Source organism: Micromys minutus (assembly GCF_963924665.1).
Source record: "Micromys minutus genome assembly, chromosome: 15".
NCBI classification, from domain to species: domain Eukaryota; kingdom Metazoa; phylum Chordata; class Mammalia; order Rodentia; family Muridae; genus Micromys; species Micromys minutus.
In genome coordinates this window covers 49,216,667-49,236,471 of record NC_137984.1, presented here as the reverse complement: position 1 = coordinate 49,236,471, position 19,805 = coordinate 49,216,667, and the positions used below count along the sequence as shown (strand labels likewise).

The 19,805-nt window shown below is 46.8% G+C and overlaps 1 protein-coding gene across 1 annotated transcript in view; it reads left to right on the top strand.

The window, feature by feature from the left end:
• The window catches only part of SETD7 (SET domain containing 7, histone lysine methyltransferase), a 44,636-nt gene extending 25,277 nt beyond the window's left edge, over window positions 1–19,359 (top strand). The window contains exons 5-8 of the mRNA XM_080929350.1: window positions 2,808–2,889; window positions 5,471–5,588; window positions 9,058–9,215; window positions 13,513–19,359. Coding sequence (XP_080785476.1) covers window positions 2,808–2,889; window positions 5,471–5,588; window positions 9,058–9,215; window positions 13,513–13,693 — 539 coding nt within the window. The 3' untranslated portion in view covers window positions 13,694–19,359. The remainder of the gene's footprint in view (window positions 1–2,807; window positions 2,890–5,470; window positions 5,589–9,057; window positions 9,216–13,512) is intronic.
• The last annotated feature ends 446 nt before the right edge of the window (window positions 19,360–19,805 follow it).

Sequence of the window (19,805 nt, the reverse complement as noted above, 5' to 3'; positions counted from 1 at the left end):
ACTGTTTCTGGCTGGGCCCAGTGTGAAGGTACAGTGGCCACATTGGGCAATAGTTTGTCACAGTGGCTCATAGTGTCAGAGTATAATCAGACAGTACCAGCCGGGCTCCCAGTTTATGTTGCAAGTCACATGACAAAGCCCAATGTGAGGGAGTCAGAGAAAGTGTAGCATGTGTGTCAGTGGGATATGCCAAGAAGTCTTGTAAGGAGGCACTTGTGGGTGACTCTGGAAGGGACAGTGGTCAATCAGTTCAGATGACGGTAGCTCTAAAACACTGACCGTGATTTTCATGGTATTAAAGAATCGAGTCAGAAAAACATCACATCTGTATACACTGAAGAGCTGATTAAGCTGGGGAACAGCTCTGAGGCTACAGGAGCTTGCTTCAAAGGCCGATGACGAGTTCAGTGTCTGGGACCCATGTAGTTGTCCTTTGACCTCCCATGAGCACACATGCACGGTATGCATGTATGTATACATACATGCTAAATATATATAAAATCCTTCTGAAAGTTACCATTAGGAGAAAAAGAGCAGGGGCATTCTGTGCTTTCTTTGTGCTTTTCTGTAGATTTACTGTTCTTCTAGGAACTGTGGACGTAGCTCAGTAAAGCGCTTGCCACCTATGCTCAAAGACCAGAGTCAGAGCCCGAAGTCCCATGTGCAGAAGCCACGCGGCACTGGAGAGAGGCAGACAGGCAGATCCCCAGAGCTTGCTGGCCAGCTCCAGATTTTGCAATCAGGTCTCAGGATCACAAGGTGGATGGGACCTGAGGACCAGCCTCGAGGTCACTGTCACACGTGTTGCCACCAACATTCACAGCAACACACAGACCTACAAGTGTCAGTTCATTCATTTAATCCCAAAATGAAGGAGGGTTTTTTGTTTGTTTGTTTGTTTTATCTAAAATTGAATGCCTGCTGTTCCATCCCACCTCCCCATCAGACAAATGATGGCAAATGCAGAGATCTGTGGCTATCCAAAATGCCTGGTACCTAAATGAGCCAGACAAGGGTGTTGGATCCCCTGGAACTGGCGTTACAGACAGTTGGGAACTGCCCAGTGGGTGCTGGGAATCGAACCCAGGACCTTTGCAAGAGTAGTCAGCAATCTTAATAACTGAGCCATCCTTCCAGCCCATTACCATAGCTTTGGGTTTTGTCTTGTTTTTTGTGACAGTTTCTCTCTGTCCCCCTGTTACCCTGGAACTTCCTCTGTAGACCGGCTGGCATCCAGCTCAGAGACCCACCTACCTGTCTCCCCGGTGCTGGGAAGACAGGTGTGTGCCACCACACCCCGTTCCCTTATGACATTTTAAGTGGTGCCCTTTGACTTTATTCCTCTATCTGTGCAGCTCTAGAGTTCAGACTGTGGCCTTGTACATGGCGCTAGGTGTTCTCACGTGGTGCTCCAGCCCTAGCCTTGCTACAAATGTAAAACTACCCAAGAAGCAGTATTTTTGGTGGCATGAGCCAGAACTTTAAGTCACCTGATTTGGTTCTCAAAAAGCAATTATTCTTTTAGAACATGGAGTCCAGATTAAAGGTGGTACTTCCCACGGTACATTATTTAATTAAGAAAACAATCCCTCGCAGGTGTATGCGGCCACTCAGATTTTGGTTAATTGCAGATGTAGTAAAGTTGATGACCAAAGATAGCCTTGTTTTCTGCTGCTTGCTTCTTTTAGAGGCTCCATTTCTCAGGCTCCTGTGAATCTGACTCCTGAGTTTAAGCCCAGAATGCATTGTGGGGCTGGGGAGAACACACCTCCTCCTCTTATTCCATACCCAGCCTCGCAAGGCAGAGCTTCCTATTCCTGCCCATATCCAGATTCCTCCGGGCTCCCTGCTTACCTTCACGGCTCCCCTGCCTCCCCTGTAAGCAGATTGCCCAGCTACAAGTTCTACTTTTGAAATCTTTAAGTGGTCTGATCCTGGGTCTTCACTGGCTGATTTGGATTTTCTGACTTAAGTTTAGGGTATTTGTTTAGGTTGACCTATTTAAACCATGGGAAAAGGGGTCTGGTAACCATGACAACTGCTGAAGACCTGACCTAGTGTGGTCTTGGTGCTAAGAACAGTTTGCTTTATAGGAGTTTAGCTTCCTGTTCCAAATATTGTTTCTTTGTTTATGAGCCCTCAGAAACCACCAAGGTTGACAGAAAGCCAACAGTAATTCTAGGACAGCTGCATCCCTGTCTTCAGGAATAATCAGTCACCAGGTTCTGAGCCACTGAAATAGAAGCCACATGACAGTTAACGTAGCATTGGAAGCAATGTTGTTCTTAATTCTGTGAGGCTGACTTCACCCTCAGTAAAGGAGTCAAGCTGGGCTCTGCTGTAGATTTTACAGACTGTCTGTCTGGTATGAAGAAAACCTCAGAGATTTTAAAAACCATTATTCTGTTTGATCTTACTAGAGCAATCTGAAAAATTCTATGAAAAAAAAAAACATTTTTGTTTAAAATTCTAGGAACCCAAGCAGATTTATAAAACATTGGAATAAAGAAAAATCAACAAATAGGGATCCTAAGAGTTAGGTCTGATGGTTGTCCATTAAGACTGAAATTAAATCAGGCCTAGTAAATACAGGTCTGTAATCCTATCTACTCAAAAGTGAGGATTACAAGGTCAAAGCCAGGCTGGACAACTCAGTAGGACCATCTCCTTAAGCCGGGTTGGGGTAAAGGGACAGAGCCAGAGTCAGATTGGCATCATGATTGTTTGGCCCCTCCCTGACTGAGGAACACATCTGCACGTTCTGCTGGGCTCTGCACCGGAACTGACATGTGGATTCGCCTTTTTAGGTTCCGTGTACCACTTTGATAAATCGACTTCCTCCTGCATCTCTAGCGATGCCCTCCTTCCAGATCCTTATGAGTCCGAGAGGTAACTATTTCCTTGTGGCTTTCATTACACTGTGTGTGCCCTGGCGGTGGGCACCCGTGAGCTTCTGTGTCTGTCTGTCTGCTCAGGGGCTCCTGTTTGACCTAAGCTTCTCCATAATGAGCTTTTTTCCTTGGCACGTCTTTCACTTAGACATTTGGGTGTCCTGAGGAAGCTGATTGTATTCTTACAGTGACCCTGTCCGTAGAAAGTGCTACATTATCCAGCCAGTGCATCTCATCCTAGAACAAATTCTCTAGGAAAGGTCAAGCAGTTAGTCATTCCCTTCCAGTGTCCCCCTTCCTCAGGACTCTGGGTGGATAGGGAAGCAAGCATGTCGAAATCAGAGAACAACTTTTGAAATCAGTTCTTTCCTTCCACCAAGCCATGTTCCCAGCCCTGTCAGGGGTCCCTCTTTCCAGCCTCACCTATATACCTTCAGCACGACTCCTGTGCTCTGCAGCCGACTCTTGGGCTATAAATATAAAGCAACGTGTTTATTCATAAGGGAAAACAGGGCAGAAAAAGCAAATAAAAGTGAGCACTAACAGTAAACAGGAAAGCTCCTGCCCTTGAGTCTGGCCTTTTTCACACCTAGCCTATGAAAATGGCTGCCCTTTAGCTCGGTTTAGGAGCTCAGAAGTCTTATCTCTAGCAGCTGGACTACTTGAGTTAGGACAGCCCCCAACCTCCAGGGCATGGTTTATCTCTTGTTTACCTCTGCTTCCATCTGAGAAACTAGCCTCCTCCTGGTCTGCCTGACAGAGCTGATCCCACAATGCCACTGCAGGGAGAGAATGTCCACTTTTTTTTTTTTTTTTTTTTTTTTTTGACAAGAGGTTCTGGCCCAGGGCCAGGAATTTTGAGGGTTGTGAAATTCTACATAACAATACTCTCATACTGCTTCCCTGTTTACAGGAGCGAGCATTTTGAGCATTTCCTGTTATACGCATGGTTCTGAGGGTTGGCTTAGATTCAGCCATTTTTATTTGGGCTTCACCAGGCTCAGCCAGACTAGGCTGGGCTCCAGGATTCAAGTTGGGTTCAGGTCTGTTTCACATCTCTTCATTCCAAGACTCTGGCTAAAGGACAAACAACCCCCAGGACATATTTTTTTTCTCCCTGGAGACAATGGAAACTGGAAGAGCCTGGCAGAAACTCGCCATGTCTTTAACACCTGAGACCCAGCAGCAGGGCCTTCCTCCATGTTCTTTCAGCAGAGTCAATAGGGCAGGGGACATATAACCCACCTACGCTAAAGGACCCACCTACGCTAAAGGAAGTGTCCTGAGGGTACCTGGCAAAGGGGTGAGATGTGTCATTCTGTCACTAGAAAGGAGCAAAATTGGAAACAGTAATTCAAACTTCCAGTCCATAAAATAAGCCAACATTACAGATGCCCTGTCTTGAGCAGGGTCATATATCACAGTGCATGAAGAAACGAAAGGCTTGTTGGTGAAACAGGTTCCTATTACGTCTGCGCCACAACCAAGAGTGCTTTTCTTGTAAAACTGAGCTTAGGAACCTTTTTTATACTGGGTAACAATTTTGAACCTTGGAGGCCTTGTGTTGTCTGTTGCACAGACTCAGCTCTAGAGGCCTTTGAGCCCATCGACTGTATCTCAATAAAACTTTATTAACAAACATGAACAGCATTCAGATTTGACCTATAGCTAGCTGACCTCTGCTTTAACCCCTTCCTTTGTTGGATATATCTCATTAGTTGTCGATATTTGTGTAAGCAGTCCATCTTGGCATTTAACTGAGAAATAGTCTTACTCTGTTATGTGGCTTTGAAAAGTTTGGGCATGCTTTCTTGCCTGGTAAAACTAAAAATAATCATTAGCTGTAAATAAGACTTAAAAAATTATGTATGAGCATTCGTCTGCATGTTTATCTGTGCACCATGTATGTGCACTGACCACAGGGCCAGAAGAAGGTGTCAGATCCCTAGAACTGTGGTTACAAATAGTTGTGAGATTCCATGTGGGTGCTGGGAACCAAACATCTGGAAGAACAGCCATCTCCCCATTCTTAGGAAAGACCTTGTTTGAGGCCTGGGGACATAGCTCAGTTAACAGAATGTATAAAGGCCCTGGGTTTGACCTCAGGCTTCCACAGGTGGAAGCAGAAATATTAGAAGTTCCTTGTTATCATTAGGTGGTTGTCACTGGGTCCCCTGGAAGCAGAGGAAGGAGGATCTCTGTGAGTTCGAGGCCAGCTTGGTCTATATGGAGAGTTCCAGAACAGCCGGGGCTACAGAGAACCTGTCTCAAGAGAAAATAATAAGATAAAGAAGTAGCTCCTGCTGTCATTGGCTCCAGAGCACGTCTGAGGCCAGCCTAAGCCAGACACTTGATCTGAAGGAGCGGGGTAGAGCTCAGTTTGAATACAGCTCCTACAGAGATGGAAGGTGTCTCTTTGATTCCTGTTGCTGACATACTGTGGTTTACTTTCTGGACCTCGTTCGCTTCCTTTGTTGAATGATTGGAACAGTTGATGGTGGAACTTGGTGACTGACATGAAGTGACAGGTCACACTGGAGCAGCTCTCGACTTGATTGTCATTGTTGTGTCTATTTCAGGGTTTATGTTGCCGACTCTCTCATCTCCAGCGCCGGAGAAGGACTGTTTTCCAAGGTAGCAGTGGGACCCAATACTGTTATGTCCTTTTATAATGGAGTCCGAATCACACACCAAGAGGTGAGTAGGAAAGATGTGAACATCAACCTAATCAGTTAAAAAGCTTTAGTTTGTACAAGCCACTTTCCTGGTCACGGAAAGGTTGATAACACACAGTTGTGTGTTTTCTCTAGACTGTAGACCCCCACATCAGAAATCCAAGATCCAGTCAGAGTCCTAAAATGAATAACCTTCAGTATGGTATGTTTTTAGGGAAGCCCCCATTCCTGCTAACGCAGTTATACGATCATCTCCATCTCACCAGGAAGAGTTAGGGCAAAAACCAAAAAGTCCAAACTCAGAAGCCTAAAGTTGAGTAAGCAGGACGCGGTGCGTGCCTGTAATCTCAGCACCTGAAAGGCCCAAAGCGTGAGGAGCGTGTGGGTCAAGTATAGTTGACCATTACACAGCAGTGTCCCCATTTGAGTCTCAGCCCCTGAAAATGAGTTCCTTTCGATCTGTTCATCAACTACTCTCAGCGTGGTCGGGTGTCAGGCATAAACCCCATAGCCCCAGCATTTGTGAGGATGAGACCGGAGAAGCCTGGGCTGTATAGGTCAAGGTCTTGTCTTGGGGGTTGTGGGGTGATGAGGAGATGCTGCAGGCATTAAAGTGTCTGCCTTGCAGGTAGGAGGGAACTCATCCAGTCCCCAGAGCCTCAGTTTTAAAAGCTGGGCATGGTAGCATATGCTTGTAATGGTAGCAGTTAGATGGGGCCCTGGGGCTCACTGGCCAGCCAGCCTAGCCTGCTGGGCGAGGTCTACACAATAAGAGACCTTGGGAAGGGAGGGAGGGAGGGAGGAAGAAAGAAGAAGAAAAGGTTTTAGGGTAGCCAGGAGTGCACTGAGAAACCTTGTCTCCAAAACACAAAAGGGAAGAAAGGAAGGAAAGACAGAATGCAGGCAGACAGACATGAAGAGTCCTTGGGGAAGGACACTTGAAGTTGTTCTCTGGCCTCCCCACACCTTTGTGAAACACACAGCCCCTCTTTGCCTTAAGGCATGGTCTTTGGCGTAGTTTACAACTCCAAGGATGGCTCCCGTTAAGTGTCATGGCTCACGGGGTCAAGGAGCTGGGTGGCCAGGAGCAAGCTCCAGCACACCCTCGAGCCCTTCTGTGTGGGCGCTGAGCCTAGGCTCACAGCCAGCGTCTCACATCCGGTTTCCACTGTCAGTGCGCCAGTGGGGGATAAGGGAACATTTCACAAACGGGTCCAGTTAGTCACGTGTTCAGAGCAGTTGGGCAGGCAAAAGGCAAGGAGCTGGCATCACACAGGTGACCACCCTTGCCAGTCCTGCAGAAGGTCCAGGACATTCGACATGGAAAAGGGAGTATTACAGGTAGAGCACCCCTTATCTGAAATGCTGGGACCAGAAATGTTAGGGATTTGGAGTTACTAAGTGTGTGTGTGTGTATGTGTGTGTATGTATGTGTGTGTGCACTCTTAGGAATTGGACCTCAGTCAAAATACGAAATCTGATGTCCCTGTTTGCCCTGTGTGCATAGTTTAGAGGGAGCTGTTCCACATTTTTATTGCACCTACGTTTTGCCTGTGATAAAAATGAGGTCGGAAGCGGCTTCTTTCCGTTACATCATAGCAGCCTCAAGGGCTTGAATTTGGAAGCATTCTGGAGTTTTTAAATATTGAGCCTGTGCTTCTTTGTCTGAACATCTTTCAGATGAGGAAACCTAAGAGAGATTAAAGAGTTTGCCCCAGGTCACAGATACAGTGAACTGCAGAATTCAGGGAAGGTTTCGAAAACAGAAGCAGGCTGACATCTGACACTGATGTTGCAGAGTCTGATATGGGACGGTTGCAGCAATGCAGGAGATGCCGCTTGCACCCTGTGCAGTTGAGACTCTGATACCCACCTAATGGCAGTATAGCACAGCTCACACCACATACACTTCCAGGGCAGGTTGGGAGTAATGAGGCCTGAGAGGACCTTCCTCCTGTCCGACACTGCTGTGTGTGACAACTACCCAGTCCATCGGCTGATGTCACATCTAAACACAGTGTATCTGAGGAAAAGTCAGTTCACCTAGGAAGGGTGGCTAACCTGTGACTCACAGTCTACATGAGGCAAAGAATAATTGCAGACACAGCCTAACGAAGTTGGAAGTTTCCTTACAGCTTAAGAAATATTGTTTTGTTCTTTTATAGTTTCTTTTTAAAGATTTGTTTGTTTTGTATATGTGCATACCCTTCACTGTCTTCAGACACTCCAGAAGAGGACTTCAGATCTCATTACAGATGGCTGTGAGCCACATGTGGTTGCTGGGAATCAGGACCTCTGGAAAAGCAGTTAGTGCTCTTAACCACTGAGCCATCTTTCCAGACCCTTGTTTTGTTTTCAAACTCAGTCTTTGGCTCACAAACATGAGTTGTAGAGCACAATTGTGTCACAATGTCAGGGACTTGGATGTGCCTTATGGAGTCTACACGTTGCTATGGAAACACAGCCCCCCCCCCCTTTTTTTTAAATAGCCCCAAAGGGCTATTCTGCTAGCCTCCCAGTGTCCAGCCTGATGCCTGGAAGTTGTGCTGGAGGTGATTAGTCACACCTGATAAGGCACAGGTAGGAAAGCACACAGGCTTAGAGACTGCCTCCTGGTCCCGGGTTCCTCTGTTGAAACAGAAGTGTGGACCTTTTAGTGTTTTAAAAATGCAGTTATGAATGGATGAATGGATGGTATTGGTGCACACCTTTAATCTAATTAAAACTGGGGAAGCTGGGGGCAGGAAGAGCTCTGAGTTCAAGGCCAGGCTAGTCTACAGAATGAATTCTAGGACAGCCAGGGCTATACAGAGAAACCCTGTCACATATATACATACATACATACATACATACATACATACATACATACATACATACATATATATATATACACACAACATATATATATATATAACATATATAACGTGTGTGTGTGTGTGTGTGTGTATATATGGGTTCTCACCTTTGACTGGGTGGCCCGTGGACTGAACTCAGGTGGCCAGGCGTGGTCGTGAGCAGCTGCACCCACCGAGCCATCTCGGCAGCCTCTCCTCTGTTTATTTCTCGTTTGGGTTTGTCTGATAATTGTGTGTGTGTTGTAAAGGGTGGATTGTGGCAGAATTGGAGACTTCCAACCACCCGAAGGCTGAATCAGGACCCAGCGGGTTCTGGGTTAAATGAGACAGACAGGTGTCTTTTCAGCTTTGTAAGAGGGAACTTGCCAGAAGCTATAACTTGGAAGTGGAGGACTATATTGGGAATATTTAGAAAAAACAGGGTGCGTGAGTCTAGGGGAGACTTTTGTGTTATAGGAAATGAGAATCCAGCTAGCAGTAGGCTGAGCTGTCTGGTTGCACCGTCCTTGCGTGGGAAGACGTCTTGGCTGTCTTGTGCTCTATGAAGCCTTAAGCTAAGTGAGTTAGTGCCTCTGACACGCTATGAGCTTTTGCGGGGAAAGGCCCTCTCTAGCACGACTCCCCTGTGTTTTGCAGGTTGACAGCAGGGACTGGGCCCTAAATGGGAACACTCTCTCTCTGGATGAGGAGACGGTCATTGATGTGCCTGAGCCCTATGACCACGTGTCCAAGTACTGTGCCTCCTTGGGACACAAGGCGAATCACTCCTTTACTCCAAACTGCATCTATGACCTGTGAGTAGGACACAGTGGCTGCTTGGATCTGTGCAGAGGGGCCCCAGGGCGAGGAGGGCATGGGAAAGTCTGTAAGCGTCACATGGTGGCTGCTCTCACAGAATAACCGGGGGGCCCTTTGCTGTGAACTTCACGCGTACGCATAGAAGCAGACACACTCCTGTACATGTGTATAGAAGTAATCTTATTTATATAAGTACACTGTAGATGTCTTCACACACACCAGAAGAGGGCATTGGGTTCTATTATAGATGGTTAGGAGTCACCATGTGGTTACTGGGAATTGAACTCAGGACCTCTGGGAGAGCAGTCAGTGTGTTCTTAACTGCTGAGCTATCTCTCCAGCCCTGATGTTTTTATTAAAAAGCTGTAAACCAGGCAGGTTCTGAGCCAATCTAACCTGCGTCCCAGTCGTAGACCCCGTTACTTTCCAACTAAGTCTTCCTCTGTTTGCTGTGCTCCGTATGTGTCCTCTGAGCGATTTTCTCTTGGCCACATACCCACTGTCCATCCTTCGTCATGGAGACCTCCTCCTCCTACCTCATTCCTTCTCGTGGTCCCTGCCTGAGACCCCCTACTTGATCTCAAGGCCTGCCTTCCTCTCTCTCTCCTGCCCAGTCACAGACTCTAGCCTTTTATCGTCCAATTAGAGATTATTGGAGAGCATTCTTTATAGCACACTACATTGCCGAGGTCCAGACTGCAACCTGACCTTGGGGCACAGAGCTCAGCATCTGAATACACAGTGCACAAGACCAATCTCAACACACACGTGCACCTGTATCCGTCCGTGCACACAGATGATGGGATGGCGGCGTGGCTCAGTTTTGTAGCACAGGCTTCCCCATTTGGTACATGATCACAGCAGACATGCCCAGAGCGTGACTCTGGACATCTCATCTGTCAGACCCTGCCAAGATGCAGGGTTTGCTAGGAAATGTCCCAAGACTTGTTCTTAAGATGCCACAGAAATCATCCTGGCAGCTTTTCTTGGCAGCCAGTGACAGGTACCTGGAGCTCCAGCTGCTTTCAAAGGGCGAGCTGAAATGACCTAAGACACGCCTTGTGACATGAAACTAAAACGATGACTAGGGTGGGCTTTCACGACTAGTGTACATTTGGCTGAAGCTCATTCCCAATGGTGCTGGCATAACCCTTAAGGCCATGGGAGCTAACCGTCCCAGACACCACTAACACCCCTCCCTCGAATCCAGTCCATTCTATGGCTTCTCTGCCAGGATGGCGTTTCTCCCCGAGGCAATGGAGAACTAGAAGAAGTTTGTGTTTGTGCAAAGTCACTCTCCGCTCAGCAGGTTGTGTTTGGGTGTTTTCTGTTTGATTTCTTTGTGTTTGTTGTCTGGCACAAAACGCCCAGGGAACAATTACACAAGTAAATACGGTACCAAGTCGGCCAGCTAAGGTCCAGAGCTATGTGGCCCAGAGGTTCTGGGTTCCTTGTTACTTCTGCCACCATGACCTCTGAGCATTCATTGCAGGTCCCTCTCCTTTCCTCCCCTCATTCCTTCCTTCTTATGTTTAGAGATTGAACCTGGGACCTCACACATGCTAACCTCATAGCCTGTTTTATCTCAGTTGGTCCCCCCAGGACCTTCTGGTCAGTCAGGTCTCAGACCTGGAGGTAGAGTGACCCTGTGCAGTGTGCCCCAGTGCTTTAGCCCCTGAAAACAACTTCTTTCTGTTCTGTCTATTCAAACCAAAAAATGGGCTGGGTATGGTGGTGCCCGCCCATAACTCAGGTGCCTGAAGGAAGAGACTGAGTTCTTTAATCCCAACACTTGAGAGGCAGAGGCAGGAGGATCTCTGTGAGTCCAAAGCCCACAAGAGCTACATAGTGAGACCATGTCTCAACACAAACATCAACGAAATAAAAAGGCAACAGAGGCAGTGAGCATGAGAGAAAAAACATTGGAAAAAAGGTTTTAGGTCCAAAAATTCGACACCAGGCTCCCCTCCCCCACCCCCAGTAGATCTTCTAGAAATTTAATCAAAGCTCCATCTCAGGATCATTATTTAATTTTCATACTGAAGTCATGTGATGCAAATTCTAATGAAGCATGTCAATTTAAAGACAAAATTGTTTGGCGTGGTAACTCAAGTCTTCGATCCTAGCACTAAATAGGCAGAGGCAGGAGGTTCTCCCTGAGTTCAGAGATAGCCTGGTCTACGGTGAGTTCTGAGCAAGTCAGAGCTACACAGTAATACGCTTCTGTCTGCTTTCTATCTCTGTGAACAGACACCATGACCACAGCAACTCATAGAAAGGAAAACACTTCATTGGGCCTGGCTTACAGTTCAGAGGTTTAGTCCATTGCCAACAGGGAGGGAAACGTGGCAGCAGGCAGGCAAGGTGCTGGAGAGATAGCTGAGAGTTCTATATCCCGATCCACAGGCAGCAGGAAGAGAGAGTGATACTGGGCCTGGCTTGGGCTTCTGAAACACCAAAGCCCCGCCCCCAGTGACACACTTCCTTCAACAAGGCAAACTATTAATACGGCCTGCCAGTAGCTGAGGTAGGGCCCTATCGGCTCTTGCCCAGTGACTGAGGGTTTGCCCCTAATCCATCTTTCTAAGCTCTGCTACTTCCCCAGCATCTCTCCCCATGGTACTTGCTGTTTGAGTCCTGCCCCAGTTAACTGAGCTCAGCAGGCTGTCCGGGGGTGCATTTCACTAGGGTATGTGCTGCTGCTACTCCATCACGTCTAATGGGGAGCTCCTGTTCTTTCTGTCTTCTTCCTCCATTCCTCCTTCCATCATCCCTACCTGACCCCCCACCCAGTAACTGAAACTCTCCCCAGTAACTGGCTAATGCCACCTTTATCTAGCCAATAGTTTTAAATTGGGGAGCAAGGTTTACATAGCACCACTTGGTATATGTGAGGATCTGCTCATCAGGGGCAACCAAATCTTGGGGGCCAGTGCTTAGCATTTGTATACACAGCACCAGACCAACCACTAACACATATACATACATACATACATACATACCTGTGATCTTATGGTACTGGAGATCTGTGTGCCAGCAAGTACTCTAGCGCCAGGTATATCTTCCACCCAAAGCCACAGTTTTAATAAAGAGTTCTGAATTCACGGGCTGGATATCTTCTCTGTGAAGGAGCACAATCTGAATGTTGTATGCTCATATGTTCACATGCACATGTATGTGCACACATGGACTCATATGAATGCCCACGAACAGCTTATAAGTGCTGTTCGCATATCAGCATACGTGCATGCACATGTTCCGTATTCACACATGTGCATGCTTACATGCATAGTAGCTGATAGCAGAGTCTCAGTTTGCACGAGCCACCGTGTTAGGGACATGCTACGTGAGAACCCATTTTCTCACCACAGAGACCATCTAAGGAAAAAGTCTTACTAGGGTTGTCAGGAAAGTGAAATTCAGGAACACAGGAACATAGGAGAACACCGTGACGCACATGAAACCAGAGCAGCCAACCAAAGCTCTCGACCCTGAGTTATGACCCTTCCATGAAACATGATAGCCAATCAGGATGAATAGAGGCCTCTTTGGGGTCAAGGAGAAGCTGCTCGTTTTTTATACTGCATAAAAGTTATCCCAAACTACATACACACGTCTGGGAGCATAGCCCAGAGAGAGCACTTGGTCACTGGTTCTATTCCAGTGACCTAAGAAGACATCAGACACATACCCACAATCAGAGGAGCCAGCCAATCTGATGTATGGCTGGCTTTTTCCCATTTGATATGTCCTCTGTTCATCATGGGGGCCTACATGCAGGATGAGGGCTATCAAAGTAGCTCTGCAGGTAAAGGTACTTGTCCCCAGGCCTCTGTTTGATTTCCAGAACCTACATGGTGGAAGGAAGGGAGCACCTTCTCCAAGTTGTCCTCATCTGACCTCCTCTACATGTGCTGGGAGTTCTGTGAGATTTGGGGTTTAAGACAGGATATTGTATTATCCTAGTCTGGCCTCAAACACACTATGAAGCCTGGAATAACCTCGTGTTTCTGATTCCCCTCCCCCACCCCGAGTGCTAGGACCAGCATGCCTGGTTTATGACTATGCTGAGAAGAGCCTTGGAGGCCAGATACACTAGATGAGCAATCTACCAACTGAGCCACCACCCCCACAGCCTACCTAGAGTGCTCTAACCCAGCAAATCTGAGTCCCACTGAAGCTGTCAGAGCTGTCCCGTTCCCTGAGAACCCAGGATTGATACCCAGCAGGTGCATGTGGGTGAGCTGCCCCCTGGGTTGGCCCAAGAATGACCTTTCCTGTCTTCGTGTTTAGGTTTGTCCACCCCCGTTTCGGGCCCATCAAGTGCATCCGCACCCTGCGTGCTGTGGAGGCTGAGGAAGAGCTGACCGTTGCCTATGGCTATGACCACAGCCCCCCGGGGAAGAGTAGGCCTGAGGCCCCTGAGTGGTATCAGGTGGAGCTGAAGGCCTTCCAGGCCACCCAGCAAAAGTGAAAGGCTTGGCCCTGGGTTCCAGAGACCTGGAATAGAATCTTGGATCTATGCACTACATTTATCTGACAACGGGACAACCAGGGACTGTTCATGCCGTGACGTCACATCCTCTCACCCGCGTTAGCAACGACTTTCTCGCATACTAACTAGGTTTGACTATATTACTCATACCAGATTTAAAATTAGCTATAGCCTTGCAACAACGCCCTACTGAGAGGGACTGTCGAGCTGTAGACAGCATGATGTTCTTTGATGGTTGAAGTCTAAATCTGGACCATGTTCAGAGTTACCAAATGATTAGGCTGAAAAGGGGAAATGGGGTTCTTTGGTCACTTTTGTTTTATTTTATTTTTGGTCGATGGTTTTTTCCATGATGGCTAGTGCAAACGGTGTCCAGTCACCCTTGCATGTTGCCAGCCGCAGGGCAGGAAGCGATTCGATTACATCTTTATATACATGTAGGGTCATTTGCCTTTTAACCTTTGATCTGTATCTTGCAATAGAATGGCTTTTTTGTTGTTGCTGTTGTTCCTCTCCTAGTGAACTGAAGCCCAGTCTTTGAGTAATTTCTTTAGCTTCTCTATATTAGCTCTACCTTACAAGAGAAAGCTTCCAAATGGATTTTGCATTCATAGCAGCGCCCAGGTCTCTGGCTCTTTCTCTGCCATCCCATTCTCCTGTCCTGATACAAAGTCCTGGCTCACAGGGCCAGACCGTTAGTATACACTTACTATTCTCGCATGTAAACAAAGATATCTTTGCTTTCAGATGTGAGAAGAAATGAAATTACCTTGTTTGCATTAAGTTATGAAAGAGTAAATGTAAGATATACTTTCAGGAAGGAGAGAGGAAAATTCGTATTTCTAAGCAGTTGCTATGACGATTTCTGCAGTATCTTCAGTAGTGCTGGCAATTTCTTTTCCTCTTGGGTACACATTAATTGTACATAACCTAGTGCCGCCCGGCTTGTGACACAGCTCATTGAATTCAAATACAGTAGCCGATGTGCATCCCAAGGCAGAATGCAAAATTCTCTTTGAAATCAGTGTCATGACAGCAGACGTGCTGATCACTAGGCACAAATCAGATCTTTGGTTAAAGCTTTTCGTCACAGCGATTTCAAGGCACTTAGTTGCTTCCAAGAGCTAGAAGCCACAAGTTCACACCTGTACGGTTAACGCCGTTAGCATCTCAGCCAACCTCACAAGCCATATGTAATCCCACCTGCAGAAATACAGAGAGAACCCCGGTATTTTAGTTTAGCACATTAGATCTGTAACATAACTGGATTGCTCTGAATGAACGCCGAGTTGGGGGAACACCTCCCCAAGGCGTCGCTCCATCACCCGAAGGCCGGGCCTGCAGCTGTCAACAGTGCTCCCTGTGGTCTGTGTTGGTTTAGGCCTAAAAGCCAAAGCTTCCCACGCTGCTATAGGTCGCTGAGGGCGCTGAGAAGGGGAGATGTGCTCACTTAGGAGTGGGTAGAAATGGAGGGAGGAGACCGGTAGAGAGCAGTTGGATACCCTATTGTCTGTTCCATGTTGCTCCTCATGGCTTTCACCGGTGCTCCATCTGGCGCTTCGGCACAGCTTGCCCATCAAACAGCCCCAGATGGAGAACTCAGCTGGCATAGCCACACCTGGGCTCTTTCACAAGCTTCCTGACACACTGACCCTAAGGCTCCGCCCCCAGGTGGCCTCGCTTCGTCACATTCCTGTCTGAAAACTTCAGGAGCCGGTTCCCTCAGGAGAAGCATCCTCAGGACTTGTGAGACACCTCCCACCAAGTTGACAGAATAGTTTTTTAGGCCGCAAGTCAGCAGGACAGGATGGCTTCTATTCTGTAGAAAGAGACGATTCCGTCCACCGGGGGACAGGAGGCTAAGTCTGTGGATCCGAATTCTGAGAGGAGCTTTTATGTAAATGTGTCCAAAGAGAGTTGGCTGACTTTAGTCACCAGGTGAGACTGAAGAAGAGAGGGCAGGTCCCACCTCCAATAGCCTGGGCTCACAGGATTTCACACCTGGGGATGGAGCCTTAGCCTCAGTTGCCGCAGGGGCTCAACCTCTATCCTAAAGGGCTACTCTAGCAATCGCATCCAAATGGAACTCAAAAACAATTTGGGGGGCTTGAGGCCAGCCAAATCGTTGAGCAGGTACAGATGCCTGCTGCCGAGCCTTGGGACCTGTGTAGTAGGAGAGAAGCAGCTCCTGAAAGCTGTCCCCTGACCACACCCAGCGGGGCATGCATGCAGCCCGCCACACACACAAATGTGGCTTGTAAACTGGCCAGTCTACTTTTCCCGTCCCACAGTGGAGGAAGACACGCTGGACTTGCAACCCAGCAATTCTCACAGCTGAGCCTCTCTGTCTCCCCTCTCCCTGTGTGTTTCCGGAGCCTTTTCTGCTGTGTGAGAATGGCAGCCCAGCTGATTGCTTCACCTCCTTCTTTATGTCCTAAGTTCCTCTCCTCCCTTTCTGGGCTCTGCCTTTCCCTGAGTGTCACCCATTCCAGTCACTGTTTCCCCCACCCCCACATCTTCTCCCTCTCCATTTCCCCCTCCTCCTCCTCCTCCCTCTCCAAAATACCCAGCATCTTCACAGGTTGCAACTGTTAGAGGCCAGGACTTCGATATGGGGTGGAAAAGCAGACAGCGTAGGCACCGCACGGAGAATTAGCTCCTGAGGGAGGTTGGGGTTTGCTCCTTGCTTGAACCAAAATGGAAAAGCCTCAGAACGTGCCTCTACTTCACGTCTGCTGTAGAAGGAAATAGGAAGCAGACAAATCTGGTCTTCTCCCAGGATCCTAATCACAGACATGACTGAGGTTCTGTGTGGTAGGAAAGAAACCTAACTGCTGTCTTCCAAACAGCTGGAGCTTGTGCGCTTGCCTGACGCCTTGGTCTCGAGGGCACTCATTCAGAGCTGTTCCAACCCTGCATGACTTGATTCATCTTTAGCACCTTGTCTATGATGAACTATTATTACCTTGTGTTAGAGTTAGAAGTTAGGACTAGGAACTAATCCACAGAGCATGTCCCTCTACTGGGGCATTCCTGGAACTAACAAAAGCAAAGGAAGAACTGAATTTAGGACACATAAGAATGATAAGGTTACAAAGTAACAGGCGAAAAACTTGAGTTTCTTAGTACGGATTTTTATTTTTAAACCTCTCAATTCCTGATCTTCCCGCAACTACAAAGGATTTTTTTTTTTTTTTTTTTTTTTTTTTGGGTCAAGGCCTCTTTGAACCTGACTGGGAATTCAGCCTCATTACCCCTTGGGGTTCATCAGACTTGAAAAACTATTTTCTTATTAACAACACCCCCCCCCCAATACACACACACACACACACACACACCAACAAGGCCTCATAATCATTTACAACATTTAATTGTGACAATTAAAATTGAGTTTGATTGCAGATACAGCTCAGTGTCCCAATGTTTGCTTAACAGCTAGAGGCCCCGGCTTACATCCCTAGTACTGGGTGTGGAAGGGTCAGTTATGAACACTGAATTAAAAGGCTGTCTTATTGACACTTTTATTAACTTCACGTAATTGGTTTTAAAAAAATCTAAATTTCTCACTGCAAAATGTACTTCCAAATCTTCCAAGAAGGTCAAGAATTCTGGATTTTGGTTATTCTCAAAGAACCACCTCAAATTCTGTCTTCAGAGTTCAGGGATTTAGAATCCAGACATCTTTTGTTTTAGACAAACAAGCAAAACTATGTTGCAAGATGGATAGTTGCAGTGTTGCCTTCTGCAGATCAAAGGTTCACAATATATTCAGTTTGCAGGTACAGGAGGTATCTGGATAGATTCCCCCAGTATACCTTGGATTGTTTTCCCTTCAGAAATTCTGAGCTTTGGTGTCAGGATTTTTTGGTTCGGGCTTTAGTTTGGGAGGGTTGTTTTTGGTTTCTGGGTTTTTTTTTTTTGTTTGTTTTGTTTTGTTTTGTTTGTTTTTTTTTGGTTTTTTTTGTTTTTTTTTTTTTTGGTTTGGGTTTTGGTTTGCTGGGCTTAGGGAGGGAAGGCAGGGGGTGGTGATTTTTGTTTTCAAAAATACTAAATTTTCTAAGTTTTATTTTGCCAAACATGTGCATACATATTCAAAGCAATGAAACTATTTCAAGCCATAAAGCCGCAGGGGTGGAGCCCTTTTCACAAATTTTAATGTGTTTGTATGTAAATAGATGTTTGTATGAAATATTTTCATGGTAGAGTGAATATATTTAAATGAAGTTGAATTATTCCAGTGCTATTTAAACACATGACAAAACTTTTTGGTGAGAATTATCTGAGTCTATTGAGATATAATGCAGATCAATTTTCATTTTTAGAAATCAAAAGCCTACAAACCGCTCTGACTGGTGATCACCTCCTGGTGGGGTGGCGTCTGATGTGAGGTAGGCTTCCCCAGTGCCTCAGCCGCTTTCTGGTGGTCAGTTCGGTGCTAAAGGAGATGTGTTTACCTTTTAGTGATTCCTGCAGGCCTAAGGGGCCTGAGGGCGAGGCGTTAGAGACACCGGTGCAGTTATCCGAGCACAATTTCTTTGCAGGGCTGCAGAGTCAGAAGCCAGACTTGGCCGTGTAAACCTCGGAGCTGGGTTTCCCGGCTACCTTCACTCGCCACCCCTAACTGCCTAGTCACAATGTCAGGGAGGCTACCCTCAGTGGAGTTGGGGTCTGGACCCCGGGGTGGGACTTCACAGATTTACCAATGCTTTTTGCCTTCCGACCTCCCTCTCCCAGAGGGAGGAGGAGAGCAGCCGTTGGCAGGGGGCCATTCTCAGCACAGTCCTTACTTATCCTGTCTCAGCTCTGGAAGACTATGCATCTAAGCACCCGACTTCAGCCAGAGAGGGAGACTTCCACGGATAAAGGAAACCCGTGATTCCTGTCTGTGACTTTACACGCAGTTGTTAAATGTCATTTTCATATGAAGACCCCATTTGTGTACCTCCCAACTCTTCCGACTGGAAAGAAAAACAAAACAAAAACAAATCCTTTACAATGATTTTTCCATTTGAGTGCGTTCCCCAAGCCACCTTCGGCCCTCGGTATAATTAATAATCTGACAAATGTCACTGTGCACACCAGCAATACGAACACTGAGCCAGTGCACCCTTGGTCACTATAGTTACCCTTGATGCTACAGGGACTACGTGTCCTACCTGGTGGCTGCATAAGAAAGAAGTTATGTCCATGACTCTTAGCTCCTTTCTTCAAACGTTTTTTCCATGTCCCCTTCCTATCCTAAAAAGCATGTTATTGGGTTGTGAGGTACATTTATGAAGTGGAAGCCAGGGGTTATGCTTTCGGCTTTGATTGTAACCAAAAGTCAACCCATTACAGTTAAAAAAACAAAACATCTTTGGTCTTTTGTGGAATTTGAACTAAATCTATGAGCCTTATTCAATATCTATAATTCTATGATTTTTTTTAATTACGGGAAATCAATGGAAGATGTTTACATGAGTAATGTTTGCCCTTACTGTGTTATGAATGAATTTTTTTGTAGTGTGTCTGGGCGCATGTGCAAGAAAGTAGGAAAAATGTTTCTGAAACAAAACTTGACAAATATTTGTAATGAAAAGCAAACTTAAAGATGGCTATAATCGTGCTATAGAAACAATGCAAGCATTAAACAAAATATACAAGCACCTGCTGTCGGGTTCGGTGTGTCACTGTCTAGGGGAGGGAAGCAGCAGGTCTCGGATGTGCCTTTCTGTGCATTGAAATTACTAATGAGTTTTACCTGGATGGAGCCAAGGTGACTTAGTGGTGCTTACACACTGGCTGGGCCTTTGATCCAGGCACTTGGGAGGAAACGACTGATCTCTGAACCATCACAGGGCTACACAGTAGACCCTATCTCACACACACACACACACACACACACACACACACACACACACACACACACACACACACATCAGTCACAATAAGAAAAAGATTCCACAGCGCTCACTGCTCTTCCAGGGGACCGCCTGGTGACTCACAACGGCATCTCCAGCTCCAGGGGTCCTCATGATGGCCTCCTCTGGCCTCTGCACATAACTTCACACACGCATACTTATCCACGGAATTAAAGGTAAAATGGATCTTT